The sequence below is a fragment of the Oryzias melastigma genome, unplaced genomic scaffold, assembly GCF_002922805.2.
Source record: "Oryzias melastigma strain HK-1 unplaced genomic scaffold, ASM292280v2 sc00236, whole genome shotgun sequence".
NCBI lineage: Eukaryota > Metazoa > Chordata > Actinopteri > Beloniformes > Adrianichthyidae > Oryzias > Oryzias melastigma.
Window position 1 is genome coordinate 165,490 of NW_023416886.1, and position 21,848 is coordinate 187,337.

The following is a 21,848-nucleotide window of genomic DNA, read 5'->3' on the forward strand; positions in this document are numbered from 1 at the left end:
TGGGTGAGAAGTGCCGGTGCTCTAAAGTGTGTTTTAGAGAAGTCCCGGTGCTCAGCACCGGAGCGCACCGGCCCACTTAAAGCACTGCCCCAAACCTCTGATTGACAGATCACAGCACAGACGAGAATCTCCGCATGATGCGTTCAATAAACTCCTGACATTAGCAGACCAAAAGAGCCACTCAGCCCAACTCAATCCGCTACTATGCTTTCGTTAAAAAAAATCAACACTATTTAATTAATTGATTATATATGGATCATTGCTGATATTCTTCTATATTTTTCTCTGATAAACTGATTTGTTTTGCTAGTGATGTCCGGATCTCAGTGAACGCACCATGCAGACACGCTCCGCAGCTCTCTGTCAATTTGTCGATGTTTGCTCAGGGTTTTGGGGGAAATTAAGGGAGTGGCTGGTGCGTGAGACTGAATTTCCTGGTTGGCTGAATGGTTTCATTTCTCATTTTTAAAAAGTTTGAAGAACAAAAATGATAAAACAATCTTCTTCTTCACCTTTCGACTTATTCCATTTATTAGGTTGTCACAGCAAATCAACATCCCTGGTTACGCATTAATGTTTTGGCAGAGTAAGCCGGATGCTCTTCCTGACACAACCCTGTATTTGGAGGGCACAGGGACCCAGCAGCATCAAGGGTCTTTCCTAAGGACCAAGTCTGGGTGGAGATCCTGGGGATTGAATCCAGGGCTCCTGCGTGCAAACCCTATACTTAGCCCACTGAGCCATCCAGCCGCTATAAAAGCAGTGAAGTAATGGTGTCAGATAATAAAACTTTCAAAGGGTTCAAAAGTTCCTAGCTAAGGAGGCTGGCTGTTCAGAGTGGTGTGCAAAAGCAGATCGACAGAGACCCTAATGGAAGGACAAAATGTAGCATCAGCAAAAGGGATGACTGTGTGCTTCAGCCAGTCTTTTTTATAAAAGCAGGAGATTGAATAACCTGCAGATTGAGGTAAATACTGAAGATGGACATATCATTTTGAAAATACTTCATTTTGATTAATGTATTCATCTTTAAATTAAGAAGTAAAGGGTGATTTCTCCACAAGATTCTATATTTTTTTTTTATCCAGTTTTGTGGGTTGCATGAGCTGGGACCCTGAGACAGACTGGCGACCTGTCCAGGGTGAACCCTGCCTTCGCCCATCAGTAGCTGGGATAGGCTCCGGTACCCCCGCGACCCCGAAAGGGAAAAAGCGGTCAAGAAAATGAATGAATGAGCTTGAACCCCAATTTATGTAAAAAATAAACCATTACTTTAAACAGTGGGTCTTGAAGCTTTATTCCGTGAAAAATTGACCATGTTTAGAGGAGGAAGAAAGCCAAGTTTATGTCACAAGCGTCATACTCACTGTGAAGAGCGGGTGGGGGGCCTCATGATTTGGGGCGGATTTTCATTCTTTCTCATCACTTTGATGAGATCTATTTGATCTATTTTGAAAGCGCTCCCTGTGGCCTTTTAATTATGTCATTTTAAGCCAAAATTAAAAACCTCTGTCATTATAGGACATAGTTTCTGCAGAGCAGTAGGAGTTCATTGGAAATTCACCTCTGCTTATGGGCGGGTCTGTTAGGCATGTCTTTGCGCGCTCTCCCACAAGCTTACATCCCCCAAACCCCCAACATAATATTAGCGGAACAACAAAAAAGGCGAGCAATGTCTGAGCTAGCCAACCATACAGTCCTGAGCCAGATGCCAGCTCACACGAGGAGCACAAAAATGAGCACAAGTGCTTCAAAATGGAACGGAGCAGGGAGCTTGTGGAGCTTTCTACATTTTTTTTCATCTGCTCCTGATTTACGGTTTGAAAAAATAAAAACTCAAATGCAGTTTTGAGCTTAGTTTTCTTTATACATGTCTTCCATCATCAGAAAAAACCTACACGAACACGTAAAAAACACCCAAAACACTTTGGAGTGGGTCATTAAAAGGGCCATACCATGAAAAATCCACTTTTTGAGCATTTAGACAAGACAATAAACCTGATTGATCCCAAGGGAAACTGTGTATTTTGATCTGTCACAGATTATTAAGTAATCCTCTAAAACCTGCACTCTCAGCAGAAGCCCCTCCCATACCCATGAAACTAAGCAGGTCCTCACATGCTGATGTCACAAGTTGACAACCGCCCCTTCCAGGTAGAGTCTGCTCCGCCCCCAGGCTAACACAAACACTTTCCCTGCAAAGCTAGCAGTGATTAGCTAGCTTCAAGAGCCCCCACCCCCTGCTCGTGCACAGGCGTCCAGACACAAGCGTCTGTGTTGTGATCCAGTTTAGTGATGGCAAAAAATGATCCTTCAATTTAACGTTCAAACTTCATGAGGAAACTTCTGGTGAGGAATCTACACGACATGTTAGGATGGATCCTGAACGTATCCGAGAATGGTGCATGCAGACGGGAATATTGGGAAGACGGCAGGAGAAAAGGAGAAGACTATTTCCTGGGGAAAAAGGGAGCAGACTATTTCCTGGTGGAAAAGGGGAGCAGGCTATTTCCTGGTGGAGAAAAAGGAAAAAGACTATTTCCTGGTGGAGAAAGGGAACAGAATATTTCCTGGTGGAAATCATTATTATTATTATTATTATTATTATTGAGCAAAGGCAGAAAGGTACGTGTGAAAAGGATTTTTGATACAGAGATGATGTTTCAAAGAGAAACGAAACATTCACAGCCAGTGCTAATCAGAACAGTGTTCTCTTCCTTTCAATAAATCCTGAAATGTTCATCCAGTCTTGTCTGCTTTTTTTGACCAAATTTCACAGCAAATTGAATGCATTTAGCCATCACCATTCTGTCTGTGCCTAATTTTGGGGATAAATTCCCAGGCTACACAGCATGTAAATCAATAATTCTAAAAAAAAAAAAAAAAAAATGTGATTTTTTTTTTTGGTTTTTGTGGGTAACACGCTGACGAGCCCGGCTCTTGGATGACGTCATTAAATAGACCCTCAAGGAGCGAAAGGCGGCGCCTCAGGAATCAAGTTGATTTACCTCTGGGTATAAAAATACTTCCCCAAAATAACTCATATTCCATAAATAATTTGCTTTTTTTAGTGTTCCAAATGTAATGTATGATTATATATTGATTATATATTTGGATATACTTTACTCTGAAAGACTAAAGAAAATCATGGTATGGCCCCTTTAAGAAAAAAGTTTCTCTCAGGCAGAAGCAAAATTCATTTTTCCCTCTAATATATATTTTTAAAGTCAGAACTGTTAGTCTATTCTATCTAAAAAAGACAAAAAGACAAAACAAGGTTTGCAATCTTTTATAAATGTTAAGTCAAACAGACATAGATAAAAACATATCAGGCATCTGTGTAACTAATGATACTATACTATGGTTAGATTAAAAAGGGTTCAACTCCTTAAAGAAATTCCGTCTCATGAGCATCTTTAGCAAAAACTGTTCATTTTTCCTCTTTGGTTTAGAGACAAGAGGTTAGTCAAAGAAACCACAACTTTTCAGCACCTGCCGCATAAAGCTCTCAAAACATCACACTTCTAGTAGCTACATTTCTAAACCTCATTCTAATGTGTTCACTCTCCCTCTCAAGATCTTATCCCACACATTCTTCTACTGTACCTGGAGGTTACAGTTGAGAATTTGCCATGTTGGTTTAAAAGTCTTTGATAGTAACTCAGGGGGCTTTCATGGTGGCATGTTTGGTTCACCAGAATTCTGATTTTCTTTGCTTAGTTGGTGAATTTGAAATCTAAACTTGGCTGAGGACCAACAGTCAGACCTTTGGCCCATCTGATGGTTTTGTCTTTCTCAAATAAACTCTATTGTGGTTCAGCTGGGTAAATGTGTTGAAGGAGATTAAACCATTTCTAAATGCATGATAATCAGCAGACGAGTGGTTTCTCAGATTTCTTCACTGATCTTCTTCATGCCTTCTTGTTCATTCATTTGGGTAATGCTGTCACCTAACCAGCAGCTGTTGGATGTTTCTGTGTACAGTTAGACACACAAATAGACAATTTTTAAATTACCTACTCAACTTAACCGAACAATTGGACTGTCCCAGTGTGAAATCACTTTTATAGAACAGGAAGAATCAAAACAAAACAAATGTTAACTGGACAATAACCCATCACACATCTACATCACAATGAAAACAAACCCATACGAGACATACACAATCAGATCGTTTGATCAAAGATCAATTACTGCATAAAATGTTTCAGGATATTTTTTACAATCCGTAGCATATCTGAAAACTCACTTTGTGTCAGGGACCAAAAATAAACAACTTAGGCTTTTGCTGTTACTAGGGCTGTAATGATTCATGGTAGCAATTCGATTCAAATCATATTTTATAGTTGCCGATATTTGATCCGATTCACCGACCCAAGATAAATCCAGGACTAATCCTGAATTATCCAACATTATTAGAGCATTCTACCACACTGTATGGTCACATGACTTTGATAAATTCAAGGTGTTTCCACATATTGGACTGGACTGATGGTTGATCAGTTTTGCTGCATCATGTTTGTTGTCAGCTGTGATGGTCATTTTTACATTACAGTAAAATAAACCCACCATGTCTCAATCCAAATGGTATTTTACAATATCCATGTAATTCATTTGTTTCCTTTTAAAACAATTTCATGATAGTACAGGTCGATTCGGTTAACAACTTGCCTCAGACAAATCGATCTGTGGAACGTAGGAATAGAAATTGATTCATTAAGCTGACTAATCATTACACCCTTAATAGTTTTCCTACATGAGAAATGCTTCATGTAGACCACACTTGGTCTGCAGTTTACTCCGGGCCAGTCTTCGTTCAACCCATACATTGTGGCCATCTTGTGACATCTGGACCAAACCTGAGACATGCATCATATTCCATAACCCAAATCAAGCCCTCTGATACTAAAGTACTGGACCAGATACATGTACACCCCTTATATTTTCAATTTCTCCTTGGCTGAGTACCAAACCTCTTTTTTTTATCAGCTTACTTTCCAAAACCTTATTTTCTTCCAGACTCTTACATTTAGTCATCTGTTCCCATTCCTATTTGCCCAGTTGTTCCAGGAATGTAAAAGTCCTTGCATCACTTTTATAAAGTTTAAAATCTGCCTGCAGCAGTTGATATTGAACCTTTTTTAGAAAAACAACAGAAAAACAAACATGAAAAACAAACTACATTGCATGTATTTATGTAAAGTAAGTTACATCCTACTTTTTTACTAGTAACACTGAGTATAGATTGAAGACATTTATAAGCACCAGTAACTTGCATAGTCCTAATTTTCCAGTAAAATACCTCAGAATACATCGGTTAAGTTAATTCATTAACAATCCAAACTATACCACTTCTGATGTTACATTCTTGATGATAACACAAAAGTTACTTTCTAAATGTAGGGAATTTCTCTCCTTAACCTTTCATTTTAAATTTTAAATTTTGAATCGGAAGCTTCTCTTACAAATCATGGCCATCTTCAGCTGTATCTGTACTTTTTCTTGAACCAAACCCTCTGGCTTTTCGGTTAAAGTCCTTCCGTTCATCTTCTTGAGATTTGCGTTTTATCAAACCCATTCCAAAAGCTGCTGCTGTCTTCAGCGGTTTCTCTGCAGCCTCTTTTAACTTTCTGGCATCAAATCGTGGACTGTACAGTAAAATCGGCAGGCGACTGACAAAAGAAGGGACTTCTGTCTCACTGTCCTTGGAAGGTTTCGTGTTTTCTGAGTCTTTCTTCTTCATGTTGATCTGATGCATGATTTTTTCTTTGGTAGAAAACATTTGAAACAGAAGTGCATCCCACATCTTCAGCGGCTTTGGATCATCTTGATTCTTGGCAATCTCCTGGTTAGCACCCACTTGATGAGTGTCCTCATTGCTGATCCTTGAACTGACTGAAGCTTTGGCCTCTGGGACTGGAAACGTGGGTTCATCTGGCTCAACCACCATGTGCTTCTTCAGTCGCGTCCACCCACTGAGCTTCCCCTTCAGGCCTTTCTGCTTCTGGGCGGTTTTTGGTTCTGTGTTAGTGGGTGATGTTCCCACTGTGTCTGACTTGTCAGTAACTGAAGATGCAGCTGATGTCGCTGACTTGATGGAGGGTCTGACTGCCTGAGTTTCCATCGGGGTTTTGGCCTTCAGATCGTTTTTGCCTGTGAGGCCAGTTTTTTGCTGAGATGGCGGTGACATTCCTCTGTTTGGAGATAGGGTTTTGACTGAGACTGAATCCTGAGGCAGAGAGGCAGGAGTGGCAGTGTCAGTCACAGCAGTCTTACCTATAGATGGTTTTATGACAGTATTTGTTGCTGCCTTGGTTAAATCAACCTTCTCTACCGCTTGCTTAACATTACTCATGCCTGAGATAATCTGCATTGCTTCGGTGAGAGGCTGTGGGGACTCCGGGGCTGGTATTTCTTCAGGAGCTGGTTTTTCAATTTTATTTGGACATTTTTCTGAGAGATTAGGTGTACTGGTTAAAGGTGACTTAGTATAAGAGCTGGGTGTACTAGCTTCTGGGTAATGGGGGGAAATGATTTCTATTGGATTTGAATCAGATGAAGAGTTGGTTTTTACGGGTCTCATTGGTTGCTGCGTTTGTTCTTCAGTGGCCGGTGTGTCCTCACTGGGAGGAAGTTTTATTTTTGGTTTCAAGACGTGTTCAGGATTGGGTTCAAAAGACTGCTTTGCAGCATCAGCAGTTGTATTATTAGGAAGAGGATTAAGGATAGGGAGGTTCTGCTCTTTGTTCAACCCTATCAAACAAACAGGACTTAAAGATGTTGCTGTTTGTGGGTTGTGAGAAATGTCTTTTATAGACTGCAATTTGATGGAATTATGTAGATTATTTGAATCAGTTTTTGTCAGCGATGGAGAGCTACTTCCTAACAGAGTCCTTGTGTCATTGAAAGATGAGATTGGACTTTGAAGGTTTCCTGGGTTTTTATTAGTCAATAATTTCTCTTCAGTCATCAGATTGTGTCTCTGCTGTATTGATTGTTCAGCACTGATGGCATACGTGTTGGCCTCAGCACGCCCTGAGTGGATAGAAGCTACTGTTTCAGATGAAATTATATTTTTAATTTTGGGTGGTGGGCTTGCTAAATATTTATTGTCAGTAATTGTTGCGTTTATGGGGAGGTTCTCTTTTTTGTTGGTAATTTGAAGCCAGGGTATTAGTGGGGACTTGTTGCCAGTATGTTGAGTTTCAGTGTGTTTGCTATTAGAATTACAGGATGTTTTCATGGTGTCAGATTTGGTTGTAGCTGGAGTATTAGGTCTGTCTGGTTTCATCAGAGGACTTTTTGGTGTGATAAGCCTTTGACTAGAGATAACTGCAGGTGTGCTGGTCAGCAAAGGAGAAGGATTCACTGCTTTTATTGGTAAAACAGACTCCATGTTGGATTTGTTGGGGACAATTGTTTCTGTTGTTGAAAAATCACTATATGTGCTACTCAAACTGAAAATGCTTGTCTGTTCAGATCTGTTTTGCATGTTTTCTGAAGCTCCAGTAGTGGAACATTGAAGTTGCTCAGTGGATGTTTTATTGGAAAAAATTCTTTGACCGATCATGCTCATGTTTTCCCTTTGAAAGTCTGTTTTTTGTGTAACATTTTCTGCCTTGATATTTGTGTGATGGAAACAAGGTTTCATCTCTTTAGTGTTGACAGTACCATCCACTGCATTTGAATTAGAATGTTCTTGCAAAGTTCTGTAGAAGTTGAAAGTTGTGCCTTGCTCAGTAACATCTCTCCTCCCTATCCTGGTCTGCATATCTGGGCTAATACTTTGTTCAATCTGTTTTGTTTTAACATCTGATGTCTCTACGTCTGAATAAAACTTACTGCTCACAAAACCGTCCGGCATGGTTTCAGTAACATAAGACACAGAAGAGTTTGGCTCTATATGGTCTCTTCCTAATAAAACATTGTTGACAGTAGGAACTGCTGATTTCAGCGTGTGGGTTTTTGTGTCTGGTGTCTGAATTTCTCTGCAAAAGTGAGTTGTGTCGCTAACAGTGGGACTGGGTCCAGTATTCCTTATAGGCACAGATAATGAACGGACAGAAGAACATGTGGTTGCTTTGACTGGTCTCTGTAGTGAAGGGGATTCATTAGAATACATGTTTGGTTCATTGTTGCATTTCGTCTCAATGTTTCTCCTATAAAGGCTGTGTTCTGTATTAGCAAATACTGGAGGATTGTTCTGTACATTGTTTAGGAAGATATCACCTCTCATTTCCGTTACTTTCTGTTCTCTATCTAAAAGTAATTCATTGGCTCTTCTACTTGGTGAGTATCCTGACAGAACGTTAGTGGACTGTTGCATGCCTGCAGTGTTTTTGACCATATAGCTTTCAGTAATTTTGAGCTCCAACTCTGATGTTGGAGGTTGATTTGGGTTTTCACAGTCTGCACTGGAACTTCGCGTTAATAACGGGCTAAAATTACCAACTTTTCCTGACTCTTTTGAAACTTTAACTCTAGATTCTTCGTTGCATGTTTCATCAAACATCAGAGGTTTTGTAACATTGTACGTTTTGTCTGTGTTATCTACCTCATGTGGGTCATGTGTCTTTGGAGTAAAACCATTGGTTAAAGAAGAACTTGACTTATACCTGCCATCACCTGAGTATGGGGGCATCGAAAGCCCTGTATCTGTAGAAAATACCACACTTTGTGAGTGTACCTCACCTTCTTTAAGTACTGGTATTGTAGCTTTTGAAGTGGAAACATCATTTGTTGGTTGTTGGATTGTTTTCTGAGCCAAGTTGAGCTCAGGTTTGACCCTGTCCAGATTAGAGGTTTTCTGTAACTGTATTTCATTACAGTGAGCTCCAAGCCAACTTTCTTGAGCGGCATCTTCGCTGCCTTTGACAGTCTGTGGAAGCTCAGGACCATGTAATGCCTCACTGTGAAGCAAAGTGGTCAGATCCTCATGTCCATTGAGTTTGTTATCCTTGCAGACGTGCGGTTCAGTCACAAAGGAGTGGGTTTTGTTGGTATCAGAGGGCTTGGGGCTGTGATGTGATGCAGTTGTCCTTATTCCACCATAAGCAACATATTGTGCTGGAGTTAGTCCATAATATGTTGACTGTGACTTGGGCTTTGAGTTTGCCAATGACATTTGCGTCTCCAAAAGCGATGTTAAAGACTTGCGTGCCTGCACTGCAGGTGGAGGGTAAGAGGAAAACCCTGGACTTGAACATGGTGTTTGCATTTGAGTAACTGGTGAGGGTCTGAATTTCTCTGGTACACACAGAAACAATGGGACAGTTGGCAAGGACGAGGCTTTTTTCTCTGGACCCTGGTCTGTCCTTGGCTTTGATATCACAGAGGTGGACATAGATTTCATAGCAGGGGTGTCAGATGTGTCAAAGAAATCTCTGTGAAACAGCTCAGTTTGAACTTTTGTTTTCTGTCCCAAAAAGTCTGGTGCTTGTGAACCCTGGATGGAGTTGAAACCAGGCGTTTCAGGAAACAGCTGTTGGTTATAGTTTGATATTTTGGAAAAGGTTGAAGGAATTGAAGTTGTGCTTGGAAGTTTGTCACTCTGATTATAGTTTGAAAGTGATGATAGATTCTGATCTGTGTTAACCACTGGGTCAGCAGTTTTCTCCCTGAATCCAGCAGATGAATATGATCCCTCATATGCCGGGTTGATTAGAGTTAGGTCTTGAACCAAAAGTGGCTTGGAAATCTCAAAAAAAGTGGCCTTTGACGTGTACATCTTTGCTTGTGTTTCTTCTGATCCTTTCTCTTTAAGTGACTTGATGAGTGAAATCTTCGAGGCAGTAACTTCAGATGACACTTGATGAAGACTATTGCCATTGCTGGTTGGTCTGGCAGTCCAGGATGAAGCCTGACTGGGAGAGCTGTCTTCTACATAAGTGTTTGTCCCCCTCTGGCTGACTATAAATGGCTGTGTCTCTGTGTTTGAAATGGATAGTGGCACTGGAACAGGATGTAGTTGTGCGACTTTAGAATGTGACGGACCTGGGTAACAGTTGTTGGTGAGAGCAGAAAGAGTAAGGCAGTGAGTTGATATTTTGGGACTGGACAGTGCTACAGAATCGGGGGGGACTGTTGTGCCTGTCCCATAAGAGTTTGGTGTTGAATTTAAAGTGGGGAGGGGGGCTGGTGCTGGCATATTCTGTGGTGGATATGAGAGGGCAGGTTTCAAAGGTGGAAACATAAAGGGAGTGGCATCATCAAACAGAAAAGAAGAGCATTGGTACAGGGGAGCCACCTGGACGTCAGAGTTCATGGTCTGAGCTGTAAAGGTCGGAGGCTGAATATTGCCCATGTGTTGGCCATAGCTGCTGTTCTGGGGATAAGGGGAAGCAGAATGATCATAGAAAGAGAAAGTGGATGCTGGTGAGTCCGTCACAGAGACTGGATCTGGTGTTCTTGGAGGGCTGGACAGATCGCTGTGCTCCAGGTCTGTGCTGGCTTCATTGACGGGTGACAGGCAGGAGCGGAACGGGATGGGTGTCTGAGACAGGCCGGTCTTCTTCTTGGCTCTTTTCTTCTTGAGTTTCTGAAGCCTTGCATTGTCTTTGCCAGGTTTTGGCATTAAAGGAGGCGGATACTGCTGGGAAATGTCCGATTCCAGCCCATTGCTGTAGTAAACCTCCATCAACATTTCACGATTCTGCAGGAGAGATGACAGTCATGTGAATTTTGACATCATAATGGATTCATTCAAAGGTTTATGCACACACAGCTATTAATAGGGTTTTGGCCTTTTGATCATGTACAGGTAAAGTCAAGGCATAAAACAAAAATAAATGTAGTACATTTTTTTGGATTGGCAGAAGCATCAGATAATAAGATTTTTATGAACTTAACACACAACTAATTATGTAATTCCTGGTAGTTTTTTTAATTCCCATATATATGACTGAATTATGCACATTTTTTGAAATTATCCATACTACATTTTTAAAGCTGGTTTGATTCTGTGACTCCAATTTAGTTTTCACAGAAATATCAGAGTTGTCGTTTCTCTTCACACAGTAGTTTTAAACAAAGAAACACAGAGTTACTTAAAAAAACTCTTCAACAAAAATGTTTAATACGTTTAAAAAAAAGTTATTTTGGACAAAAATGAACAAATCCATTGGATAGATTTTAGTATGATGTAAGGAAAAAATATATGACCAAAAAGTATTATATTTTAAGTAGGGCTGTCAGATTTGTCGCGTTAATTACGCGTTAACTTGACATGTGCGTGACGCCAACAATTTTTTTGACGCATTAATTGCGGATTTTCTCATACGTGCCTTTCCATACTGTTAAACTTTGAGGTATAATAAAAGAAAAAGGTTTATACTTCAGACACAGAACATGTTTCCCTTTTCAGTTGGTACTCTGTTCACTTGTTACTAGCCAAGTTTCATAATTTTTTAAAATAAATATAGACATGAGAGATTGTCAGCACAATTTTGAGCTGATTTAAATAAGCCTATACCACAAAAAAAGACAGGTTAACAGTGTAACAGTACTTATGGAATTAAATATACCAGTAATTTAAAAGTTCTTTAAAGCGGGCATCTGCTTCAGCCAAATAACAAATAATAGGGTTGTGAATGCAAAGTGTGAATGAAACAGTCTCCTTTTTTAAATAATCTGAAATTCTTTGACACATCTAAATGCCCTTGTCAAGTTTAGATGAAACTCTTGGAAATTACAGGAGTTAAAAGTAAGCAGGAGTTGGAAATGTGACTGTTTGAGAACATACAGTACATGCAAAACAGGAAAACACAATATGAGAAAACAGTCATGCTCAAGATGAAGCTCTCTCTTGTTGCATTTCCATTGACTATGAAATTTGCAAAAATAAATGTGCATAACGGAAACAATTCAATTTTGAAAGAAATTGCAATTATTAAAAAACGTTTTTTGCTAGTAGGAGCTGGTCTTTGAGACATTTTGAAATTGACATTTTCCACAGAACTGCAATGGAAACACTTTTTTTGAATTAAATGAGTAACAGACCAAGAACCGGAGACTACACTTAGCCAAAGGGTATCATTGCGGGCGCCACAAGAGGTCAGACAGCTTCACACAGCTTATCAGAAGTTGAGCAGAATTGTTGGATCCACATCTCCTTGGTAAAATCACCATTCCCTAAAATCACTTCAGCCATAGCTACCATGTAGCTTGTCGCTCCACGGCTTGAGTAAGACTGAATTGGAGATTTTGGCCCTCCGGTGGCGCCCGTGACAGTTGGTGCGTCACACACCCGACCTCTTTCAAACTGTTTTCATCTGCTCTTGATCCATCATGATTAGAACAAAGCAATACTCATAAAACACAGTTTTAATCTCAAATTTGAAAAATTCTACGAGAACATGCTAAAAATACCAAAAATACGATTTTCATTGGAGTGGGTCTTTAAACCCAGCCACACTTAATCACCTGTTCTCTAGGATTTGATATTACCTTGTGTAACCAGTTAGATCATTTCAGTTTATACCCTCAAGTTCAATTAGAAGTTCAGAAAGTACTTCAAGATTTAAGCTTCTTTGGTTGACTTGATGGCACCATGTCTTTCATCTGGTGGTCAAGGTGTGATACAGTGAAGTTTGGGTCAGTCTTAAACCCATGAAAACAGTTACAGTGTTCGTATGATAACCCTCAAGTACCCAAAGAAAGTATAATAGTTTGTCATTGTTGTTTGGGACAAAAATGGATGACAGTTTTGTTTCTTTGTGCACATCAAACCCATCCTGCACCTCCTTCACTGTGGGAGTTCACTGCATTGTTGCATATAAAATAATTGCTCTTATAAACATTTGTTAGGTTTATATTTGAATATATTTAAAGACAACATTCAGATTTAAAAATATCATGAATAATCCAGATCTGATCATCTTTCTTTCCTCCACACTTACGGGTCATGTGTAACTATTGTTAATGATTTCTTCCGTACGTACAGACAAACACTTCCTCTCACACCTCAAACTTGAAGGCGTTTTGCCCTTGTCAAAGCTTCCTGCCTGGCTGTGAACAGGGGTGTCACGTCAGGGTCACACAGAACGGAGGCCACTTCCATTCGGCGCCCTTTATTGTGAATCTGTGGTGTCGTTCACACCAGACGTGAATTGCGCCGCTGGCTCACGCCATTCAGCAAGCCAGCCGTGTCAATCCTGGCAGGAAGTTACACCAAGACACACGAGAAAATCTGGTCCATTTTCAACATATAACCAATTTTTCACAAGAAAATACTGCTATTGACAAATGTGATCATGTGTTTGTATCTAAACAGACTGTAGAGATAAAAACACAGTATTCCCCCTTATCCGCGGGGTTAGGGACCGGAGAAAGAAATGTGTATGAAGGGGAGAGCAGTGTAAACACACAACACACACACACCCACAAACAGATCAATAGAGTGGCCCACTACAGAGAGGGCATGTGTGGTTTGGGTTGTCTAAAAACTAGGGCCGCGAATCGATTGAAAAAAATTAACTAATTAATCGCAAATCTGGAGAAAATTAATCGTGATTAATCACCCTTTAATTAATCACCCTTTTTTACATTTTTTTTTTAGTTGGAGTATTTGCCAGACTTATCCTCTGCAAATACTCATAATATAAAATCACACGCAAAACTGTAAATTTAGAACATTTATTTTTTAACCCTTTGGAACCTATAGGGTCTAAAAATTTGTTTTTGTCTGTATTTGAATTTTCTGTATTTTTAATTTGAAAGACTACATGCTTGCTTATTTGGTATCATCTTAATCAGCATAACCTCTCCATGTGACATTATCTTAATTTAGTCATTTTTCCATGTTGTATTCACACACTAGACATAAAATCATGCAAAAACAGAAAAGTCAATCTGGAAAAATGGGATTCATTTTGCTGTGGAAACCCCAAAAATATTCAACAAACTGTTTTTACAACATAGAATGAATGTTTAAGTTGTAATTTTATAAAAACAACAAGAATAAAATTGATCAACATGTTTTTGAATGAAAATACAAAAATATCCAGGCTAAAGTCACAACAGGCATCCAAAAAATAAGAATTTCCCACTGATGTCTATTTGACATTTTTCCTGAAATTCTGTTTTTTTTTCAGCTTTTTCTTTTTTTTCTTATAAATTTTCTTCATAGTGTTTGTGAAAAATAATAAAACATTTTTTGGGGAGAATTTTGATCCAGCTGGATTTCAGGTCGGCCCGGCTGGAATCTACACAGGTGGGCGTGTCTGTCCATTCTGAGCTGCTCACCTTCCATGACGTTGGTGGGCGGGAACAACACTGGTGTTCGTTATTGTGGAAAATTCCTGTCGGTCCCCATCCCAAAATAAAATAGTGGTCTGTCTACTTGTTGTGAGGTTTCTAATATATATTTTCTCTTTATGTTTTGTGCTTTATTTATGACAAAAAATAAACATTCATAATAGAAACAGTGATACACATCAGTGTCTTATTTTTCTAAAGGGTAAAGTCAGACTGTATGGCTCTTACTGGGTTCCTGAATGGATCTTTAAGTGTAGAAGGTTGCAGGACTCTGCTATAGTCCCTTTAAAATGATAGATTTTTTTTCTAACTTGCTTTTCTAAAAGAGGAGAAGGTAAATCCAGGCTAAATTTAGCGCTTGTACAACAAAGTGAACCATTATTTTAATAACCAGCTTCACCACAGGTGTAAGGACAGTATGACTCCTTCTTCCTTGGCATCCTATTAATTAATGAATCATTTATTTATTCATTGATTTGAGAAATCCATCATGATACACGACAAAGTACCTGATACTTTTTTAAGCACTCACCTTCCTGTTAAAACATTCGTCAGTCAGATAACATAAATTAGCATAATCTGATTAGCATAAATCTGAAGTCTAAGATTAATATACTTCATGGTGAGTGGTTAAGATATATTCCATTTAATAACTTTATTTCAGAATAACTACACATATCCATTTTGTATCACAGCTTAATCTAAACCAGGGGTCACCAACCTGGTGCCACCAAGGACCCCAAGGACCACACAAGTTGCCTGCAGGTCTCTTTTAAAAATAGCACAACTCACTAGTGAGCTGCGTCTAAAATTCAGATTTGAATGTGTAAGTTGATTTCTTTAACATTACATAATTGATGAACATGGTACAACACAGTGAACATTTTTCCCATGAAATGTACAATGTAAGTGATCACCTAAAAATGTAACAATTACTGAGATTAATAAAGTTCTGAATATTGATATGCTTCTAGCTTGATGTCATTGTTGATAATTATGGTGAGAAATCAGAGTCTATACATAGAGGAGGATCATTATTCATCATTAATAATGTAGAACTAAAGGCAAACTGAGCAAATTTCTTATTTCAAAATAGTAGGCCTTCGTCTGACTCAGAACATGAAGGAGCCCTCACGTTCACAAAGGTCGGTGACCCGTGATCTAAGCCATAGCTTTCATGAAAACATGAATACCAAACTAAACCTAGAGCAGAAGATGGTCTGATCACAATCTCAAAGTTTGGTACTACCAGACATCAGAGGAGACATGACGATGCGGCCACAGCAGCAGAACTGAGGTCACCACATTTTCTGTCACTCCATGTCAGTCATGTAGCTGGTGGCCAATGGGTTAAAAGCCCCACCCCCTCATGAAATGGGTTCAACTCCAAAAAACAAAAAGTCCAAGTTGAAATTGTAAACTGAGAGCTAAAAAGCAAAAAGGGAGAAACTGAACATACAGAACAACAGCTGTTACAAGTAAACTTTTTCATTTGGTTACAGTCTTTGATTTGTGAGTTTTCAGAATTTCTTCAATAAAAGAAAAAAAAAAAAAAAAAAATCTTCCTTTTTTAAATTATTAGTATTTTGAGCTTGAAAGTTTCTAATTTTTTTAAACCTCCATAGTTATGTAAATTAATTTGTATTCACTTTAAGCAAAAAGTTCCCCAGCCAAAAATTCCCCCACAGGTGGAGAACTCTTCATGACAATCGACACTTGATCGAGTTAGCCTATCAAGTTGAGCTCCCTTGATCACATGACACCATTAGTTGGAAAAATTCAGTGTCATAAATTCAATGTCAAAAAAGAGTGTTATGGATGAGACTATATTTGTTCCATACTTTGGGATCTGGATCTAAGCTGTACGACGGGATGGCTCCAATATTGTTTACAATCTTTGATGCACCGCTACTGTTAGCATGGAGATGTGAGGGGCTGTAAGCTAGTGGAGGGTAAACAAAGGGATCATGGGGAATGAGCAGAGCCTTACTCTGCACCAGCAGTCCCATCCACAACTCAGAGGTGAGCTTCTGATGAACTATTGCTGCTCTGCAGAAACTATGTCCTATAAACAACAGTTTTTTTGTCATCCCATATCAGTCTACCTTGAAACTTAAAACCTGTTACATGCAGGGTAAGGCAGTAACTAGTATCACAATACTGTGTGGTCACAATCTGTTCAAAGGAATTTGTGACCTCTGAGATCGCTGATTCGAGATATATTCATGAATATTGAGAAGTGTGGTAAAAATTACAGTTCAGGCAATATAAACATTTCTCTAAAATAATATTAATGTAGAATTTTAGTTTATAAACTAAAACAAAATCCACTGCTGTCACAGGAAGTAAAGAAACATTCAAAGTAAAGTGTCAGTGATGGTTTTCATGAGATGAGACTGAAGTTCAGTTTACTGAAATAAATTCAGAAAAAACAATGTTGTTTTAGGCAAAGTGGGACAATTAGGGTAAAAAAAATTTGATTACGAATATTACAAAAATCTCATGATTAATGATGCATTGTCATGCCAAACTGGAAAGTATGGAGAGAAAATAGTCTCACTCTGATTTGTGCGTGCGTAATTCACGATTTGTGCGTAAATTAGGATCTGTGTGTCCGTATTCTTGATTCATGCATAACTTTGGATTTGTGTGTGTGCAGTTATTGATTTGTAACACATATAATATGTTTTGTGGAAAAGTATAAAAATTACAATATAAAAAAAAATACAATTTACACGTGCACAAATTACAACAGCTTGAAACTGTTTACACACACAAATCTTTAAAAAAAAATACGCACGAATCACCTCTTACACACACACAACACATCAGTTACGCACTAATGTGTCGTGAGACTTATCTTACGTCTCACGAATTCATCCGCGAGTGATGCGTTCAAGTACTACTAGAATGCTCGTTCATCACAGTTTTCTTGTCAGCCTTAAACTTCGATTGTGAATAATATTCGGTAATACTTGACATTTTCCCACTTTCTTAAAAAGATATTCCCCATAGTTGACATAAAAAAGTCTAAACAAGCGTTTTTTAAACACTTATATTTCTAAAAATAAGAATATTTTCCAGATAAGAGTGCTTCCGATCTGCATCAGCTACTCAAACAGTGCTCCTGATCAACCGGGGGGGTTGTGGTGCTCGTGGTCCGATACCTCCCAGCGGAGCCTCGCAGGGAGGACGGCAGCAGAGAGCCGGTGATCCAGCCTGGTCCTCCGGTGATCCAGCTGGTCAAACCCCTCTGCCCTGTGGATGTTTAGAAGGTCCTCGTGGTGCAATCGGTGCGTCCTGCCGCCAGCCTCCCAGCGAGGTTCCGCGGGGGATCAGACTTTATAGGCACATTAGTTTTTTCTTTTAGCAGGAGATGGGGCCGGAAAGCATTTTGAACCAAGAAAACTTTAAAAATGTAATCCTCATTGTGATGGTGGGTAAACGTGCACGGCCTCAGTTAAGGCCTTAAACATCTTCCTATGCAGTTGCTGTAATCTGAGAAGCTGCAGTTATTCTCACTTGGTTTATTTTTAATATTCGACATTGAAGTCATCCATCTAAGTTTAATGTTTGTATATTTATCATAATATATTTTCTTTTTTTGTCCTCTCAGCTGCTGGACTGCTTTGAACTTGAACATCCTTTTTCCATCGGATGCACAAGCAGACCGACCAGGACTTTGCTGGAACCGTGTCTCTGAAGAGAGTCGGCAACGGGGAGCTCTTCTACTGTAAAACAAGAGTTACAATCATCATGATCAGGAAATGTATTGAATTTACAGTTACGTGGATTGGACTGATGTAGCCACACTTTGAGGTAGACAAGCTGCCAGTGGGTGAAGGAGGGCCTGTTTCTGCCACCAAATCTCATGAGTTACAGCAACTACTGCATACTGTGGACTAATTCTTATTTGAGAGATGTTGTGTACCGAATAAGTCATCAAACTGCATTCTATCTGATTCTTTTTCATTTCTATAAGAGAACGTGAATTCAACAGTTTACGACCATCTTCTCTGCTTTTTAATCATCCACACAACAGTGACTCTCCTGCTCCTTTCCTTACGTCTTTCGGCAAGTCAAAACTCAATCACACTTTCAAGGATATCCGGAATCTTGGTATCAAAACGTTCAGCTCGTTTAGGACATTTCTGCTTGTATTTTTGGTATTCATAAACTTTAAAGTTTTTGAAATATTGAGCACAAATTTTATTTTGATTTTATTTTAGATTAGCAACAAGCCTTTACATATATTCATGGGCTGTTTTTTTTTTCTTTTTTTCTTAGTAATTTTCAAAACAAATTGGAGTTTAGCCTATCTAACATTTAAGCAACATGCTAACACTTTTGGCTAATTTGTTTTCTACTGGTTTTTTGGGGCTGATTTAGAGTTTAGCTTCTATTTTAGCACATTTTTAAACTAATTCAGGTTTACTGGGAAATTATAGACAATTTTGAAGTTTAGCTAATATTGAAGCAATGTGCTAGCTTTTTTGACTAATTTGGTATCTAATGAGGTTTTTTTATGCTAATTTAGAGTTTAGCTAATATTTTAGCAACAGACTAACGTTTTTGATTAACTTAGTTTACTGAGGAGTTTTGGGCTATTTTGGAGTTTAGCTAGTATTTAAGCAACAAGTTAACTTTTTTGGCTTATTTGGCATCTACTAAGATTTTTTTTGTGCTAATTTGGAGCTTATATTGAAGAAACAATATATATATATATATATATACACACACATTTAATTTTAATTTTGAGCAGGCTGCATCCCCAATGCGTCAGATGTTCTCTGTCTGGCCACCATCTTGCTTCTCAGGAGCCCGTGAGCATGATGGCTGCAGCTCCATGCAGGGTTTAGGTAAGGGCAGCCCGGGCAGGGAATTCAAAGGAGAAAAAAAAACTGTGCTGCCATGGTTTTCTATTATCTGTCAAATCACTGTGTTTGAAACAGACTGGAACTGGTCGATTGGCACCCCTTGGTTGTCAGCGCCAAACGACAGCTAGTAAAACACAGATCTGATTCAACAAGCTGTTGATGGCAAAATGAGTGAAACTTTTATCATGCTGTAATCAGAAATATTCATCTAAATGTATCCATTTAATTCAAATTAATTGTGTAATTCATTTAAAAATCTGCTTTTCATGAGTCTGTCTATTTAATCACATACATATGAGAATTTCCCTCTACATATATATATATATATATATATATATATACATACATGGATTAGATTTATCTGCGCTTTTCCAGGCTCTCGAAACGCTTACATTGTGTATCCATTATTCATTCATACTTGGTGATGGTAAACTACTGATGTAGCCACAGCTGCTGGGGCAGTCTAACAGGGGCGTGGCTGCCAGTACGCGCCTACGGCCCCTCTGACCATCACCAGGGAGTTCATACCCATTTACATGCTAGAGGAGCCACACTGCAGGCAAGCAGGGTTAGGTGCCTTGCCCAAGGGCACATCAACAGTTTGGTCATTGGGCGTCCTGCTCTACCACCTGTATATATAGCGGTATGTGTGTGATAGGTCTTTAGGAGCTTGTTATCTCAAACAGTACGGACCTGTACCTCTTGGGGGCCCCCATACGTTATATGTCTATAGAAAAATAGAACCTGTCACTTGGGGCGGAGCTGCCAGGGCCACCTGTTGATTGGCAGAAAGTGATGATGACATTAGAAAGCTTTACGGCGGTATTCTTCTTTGCCGCCCACAATCTTCTCTCAAACAACATTAAATTCCTGTTATACATGATATATAAAAAGTAAAGCAAGAAAGACGCGAGCTGCTGGATGACCTCCATTGTTGAGGCTTTGCTAGTCGTCACATTACAATGATGCAACGACACACTAGCGGTCTACAACACGCATGCGGCGTGAAAACAAACTGGTCAGTAAGGCTTAACTGAGTGGAAACACTCGCCACAATGAACTGGACCGTACCATACTACTCCTTATCAGACTGCTCAGTGGAAACAAGGCTCAAGTAAAACACAATAGTCAGAAAACTGACCGGCTTTTGCAGTTCTGTAGCAGAAAGCCCTGGAGCGCTGTTGTGGGCTTTAGTGCAGCAGCATGAGCGTCACGTGACTGAAACTATTTAAAAAAATCACAATGAGGCTGCATCACATAACAGAAAATTAAAAATGATGATAAATAACTTTCAACAGAAGAATTCTTGCTTTAGCAATGAGCCGGTCATGAATGCAATATGAATCCCATAGCAGACAGTTAAAAACAGAAACTTACTTCAAGTGATGGAGATCAACATTTAACGTTAGTTTGGAAAACTTTGGTTTATCTTCTCACTGAAGTGGTCACATGGCCTAGATTGTTTCTGTCCTCTCTAAGTGTGAGAGAGCCTTCGAGCAGCACCAGGAAACATCCACGGTCTAATTTTAGAGGCAGGGAAAGAAGAGCAAACATCCTGACACCGAGCACCTGCTGCCTGATGTCCCACACTCGCTGAAACAGCTTTGGTTTGCTGGAAATAAATCCAAGGCTCAAATTCTCTCAAATCTGCTCCAACTGGGAGCTTAGCCTGGTGGTACATAGGCAATGATTCACTTCATTATGTCCCTGTGTGCAATAATCTGGTCCTTTAGAGGCAGGAGAGTTTGGCCTTCTATATAAAAGACACAGGCAGAAAAACTGCTCTTACAGTTTTGGATCATTTCGCTCATTTAGATGATAGATTTTATTTAAGCATTCATGGAAAATACTTAATGATAGAAAAGTCACTGCAATAAAAGCAAGCTGACACTACAGAAGCCGCCGGGTTAAAATCTGGGAGGTTTTCTGCAGATAATTCAAAGAAAAGCCCAAAACAGCATGCAATAAACTGAGTTTTTCCTCTTAGTTTGAATTTTTAAATAAATTTGATAACCACATTATCTATATAAATCACTCAGGTGAAAATATATGTGATTGGGGATTTTGCAAAGGAAAAGAGTGAATAAGCTAAAAGTAAAATTTGTTAATTCTTTATTTTAGCTTTAGACTATCATATTGCACAAACATGGGCTTAAAGAAATCACCTAAGTTAAGGACAATGCAAGGTTGTCAACATTTATGTCTGATTTGCCTTAAGGTGTGTCAGAGGACAGGTCGTGCACGTGCAGGTATTGAATGGCATGTCTGCAGCTCTGCACCTGGCTGATGGGTCAAGATTGCACAGCAGAAGCATCAGCTTGTCAATCGACAGACTCTCAAGAGAGTTTGACTGGTTTACCTTCAGCAAGTGGCTGACGAGACAAACTGCTCTCTGCTTGTTAATCCCGGCTCAGGGTGTCACAGGGCGTCTCATCCTGAAGTGATCTGGACTCCTGAGGAGTGAGCTGCCCTGCTAGCGACCACTCCAAAAATAAACGTGTTTCTCTCTGTGGGCGCTGCAGGGGCAGAGGGGGGGTCCAGACCACCTGAGATGGTGGAGGTGCAGCCCCTAGAGGCAGCTAAGAGCTACCTCCATCTGAATGGAAGGTATGCTTCTGAAACAGTGAGAACGGTTCGATTCAGCCAATCAGCTAAAGTTGGTGATTGTAGTAATTAAAAAGGGAATTTGTCGAATACTGTATATGCCAGTTTTAACCA

General features: G+C 39.4%; 1 protein-coding gene across 1 annotated transcript; it reads right to left on the reverse strand.

The window, feature by feature from the left end:
* Positions 1 to 3,273: 3,273 nt before the first annotated feature.
* Positions 3,274 to 21,576, reverse strand: LOC118598238. Its single transcript, XM_036210775.1, has 2 exons — positions 21,490 to 21,576; positions 3,274 to 10,651 (listed from the first exon to the last, which is right to left on the reverse strand). Exon 2 carries the CDS (start codon positions 10,640 to 10,642, stop codon positions 5,462 to 5,464), a length of 5,181 nt encoding a protein of 1,726 aa, XP_036066668.1. The 5' UTR covers positions 10,643 to 10,651; positions 21,490 to 21,576; the 3' UTR covers positions 3,274 to 5,461.
* Positions 21,577 to 21,848: the final 272 nt, after the last annotated feature.

What these genes read in the sequence shown, in the direction of transcription:
- LOC118598238 (XM_036210775.1), bottom strand. Translation starts at nt 10,642, where the DNA reads ATGTTGATGGAGGTTTACTACAGCAATGGGCTGGAATCGGACATTTCC.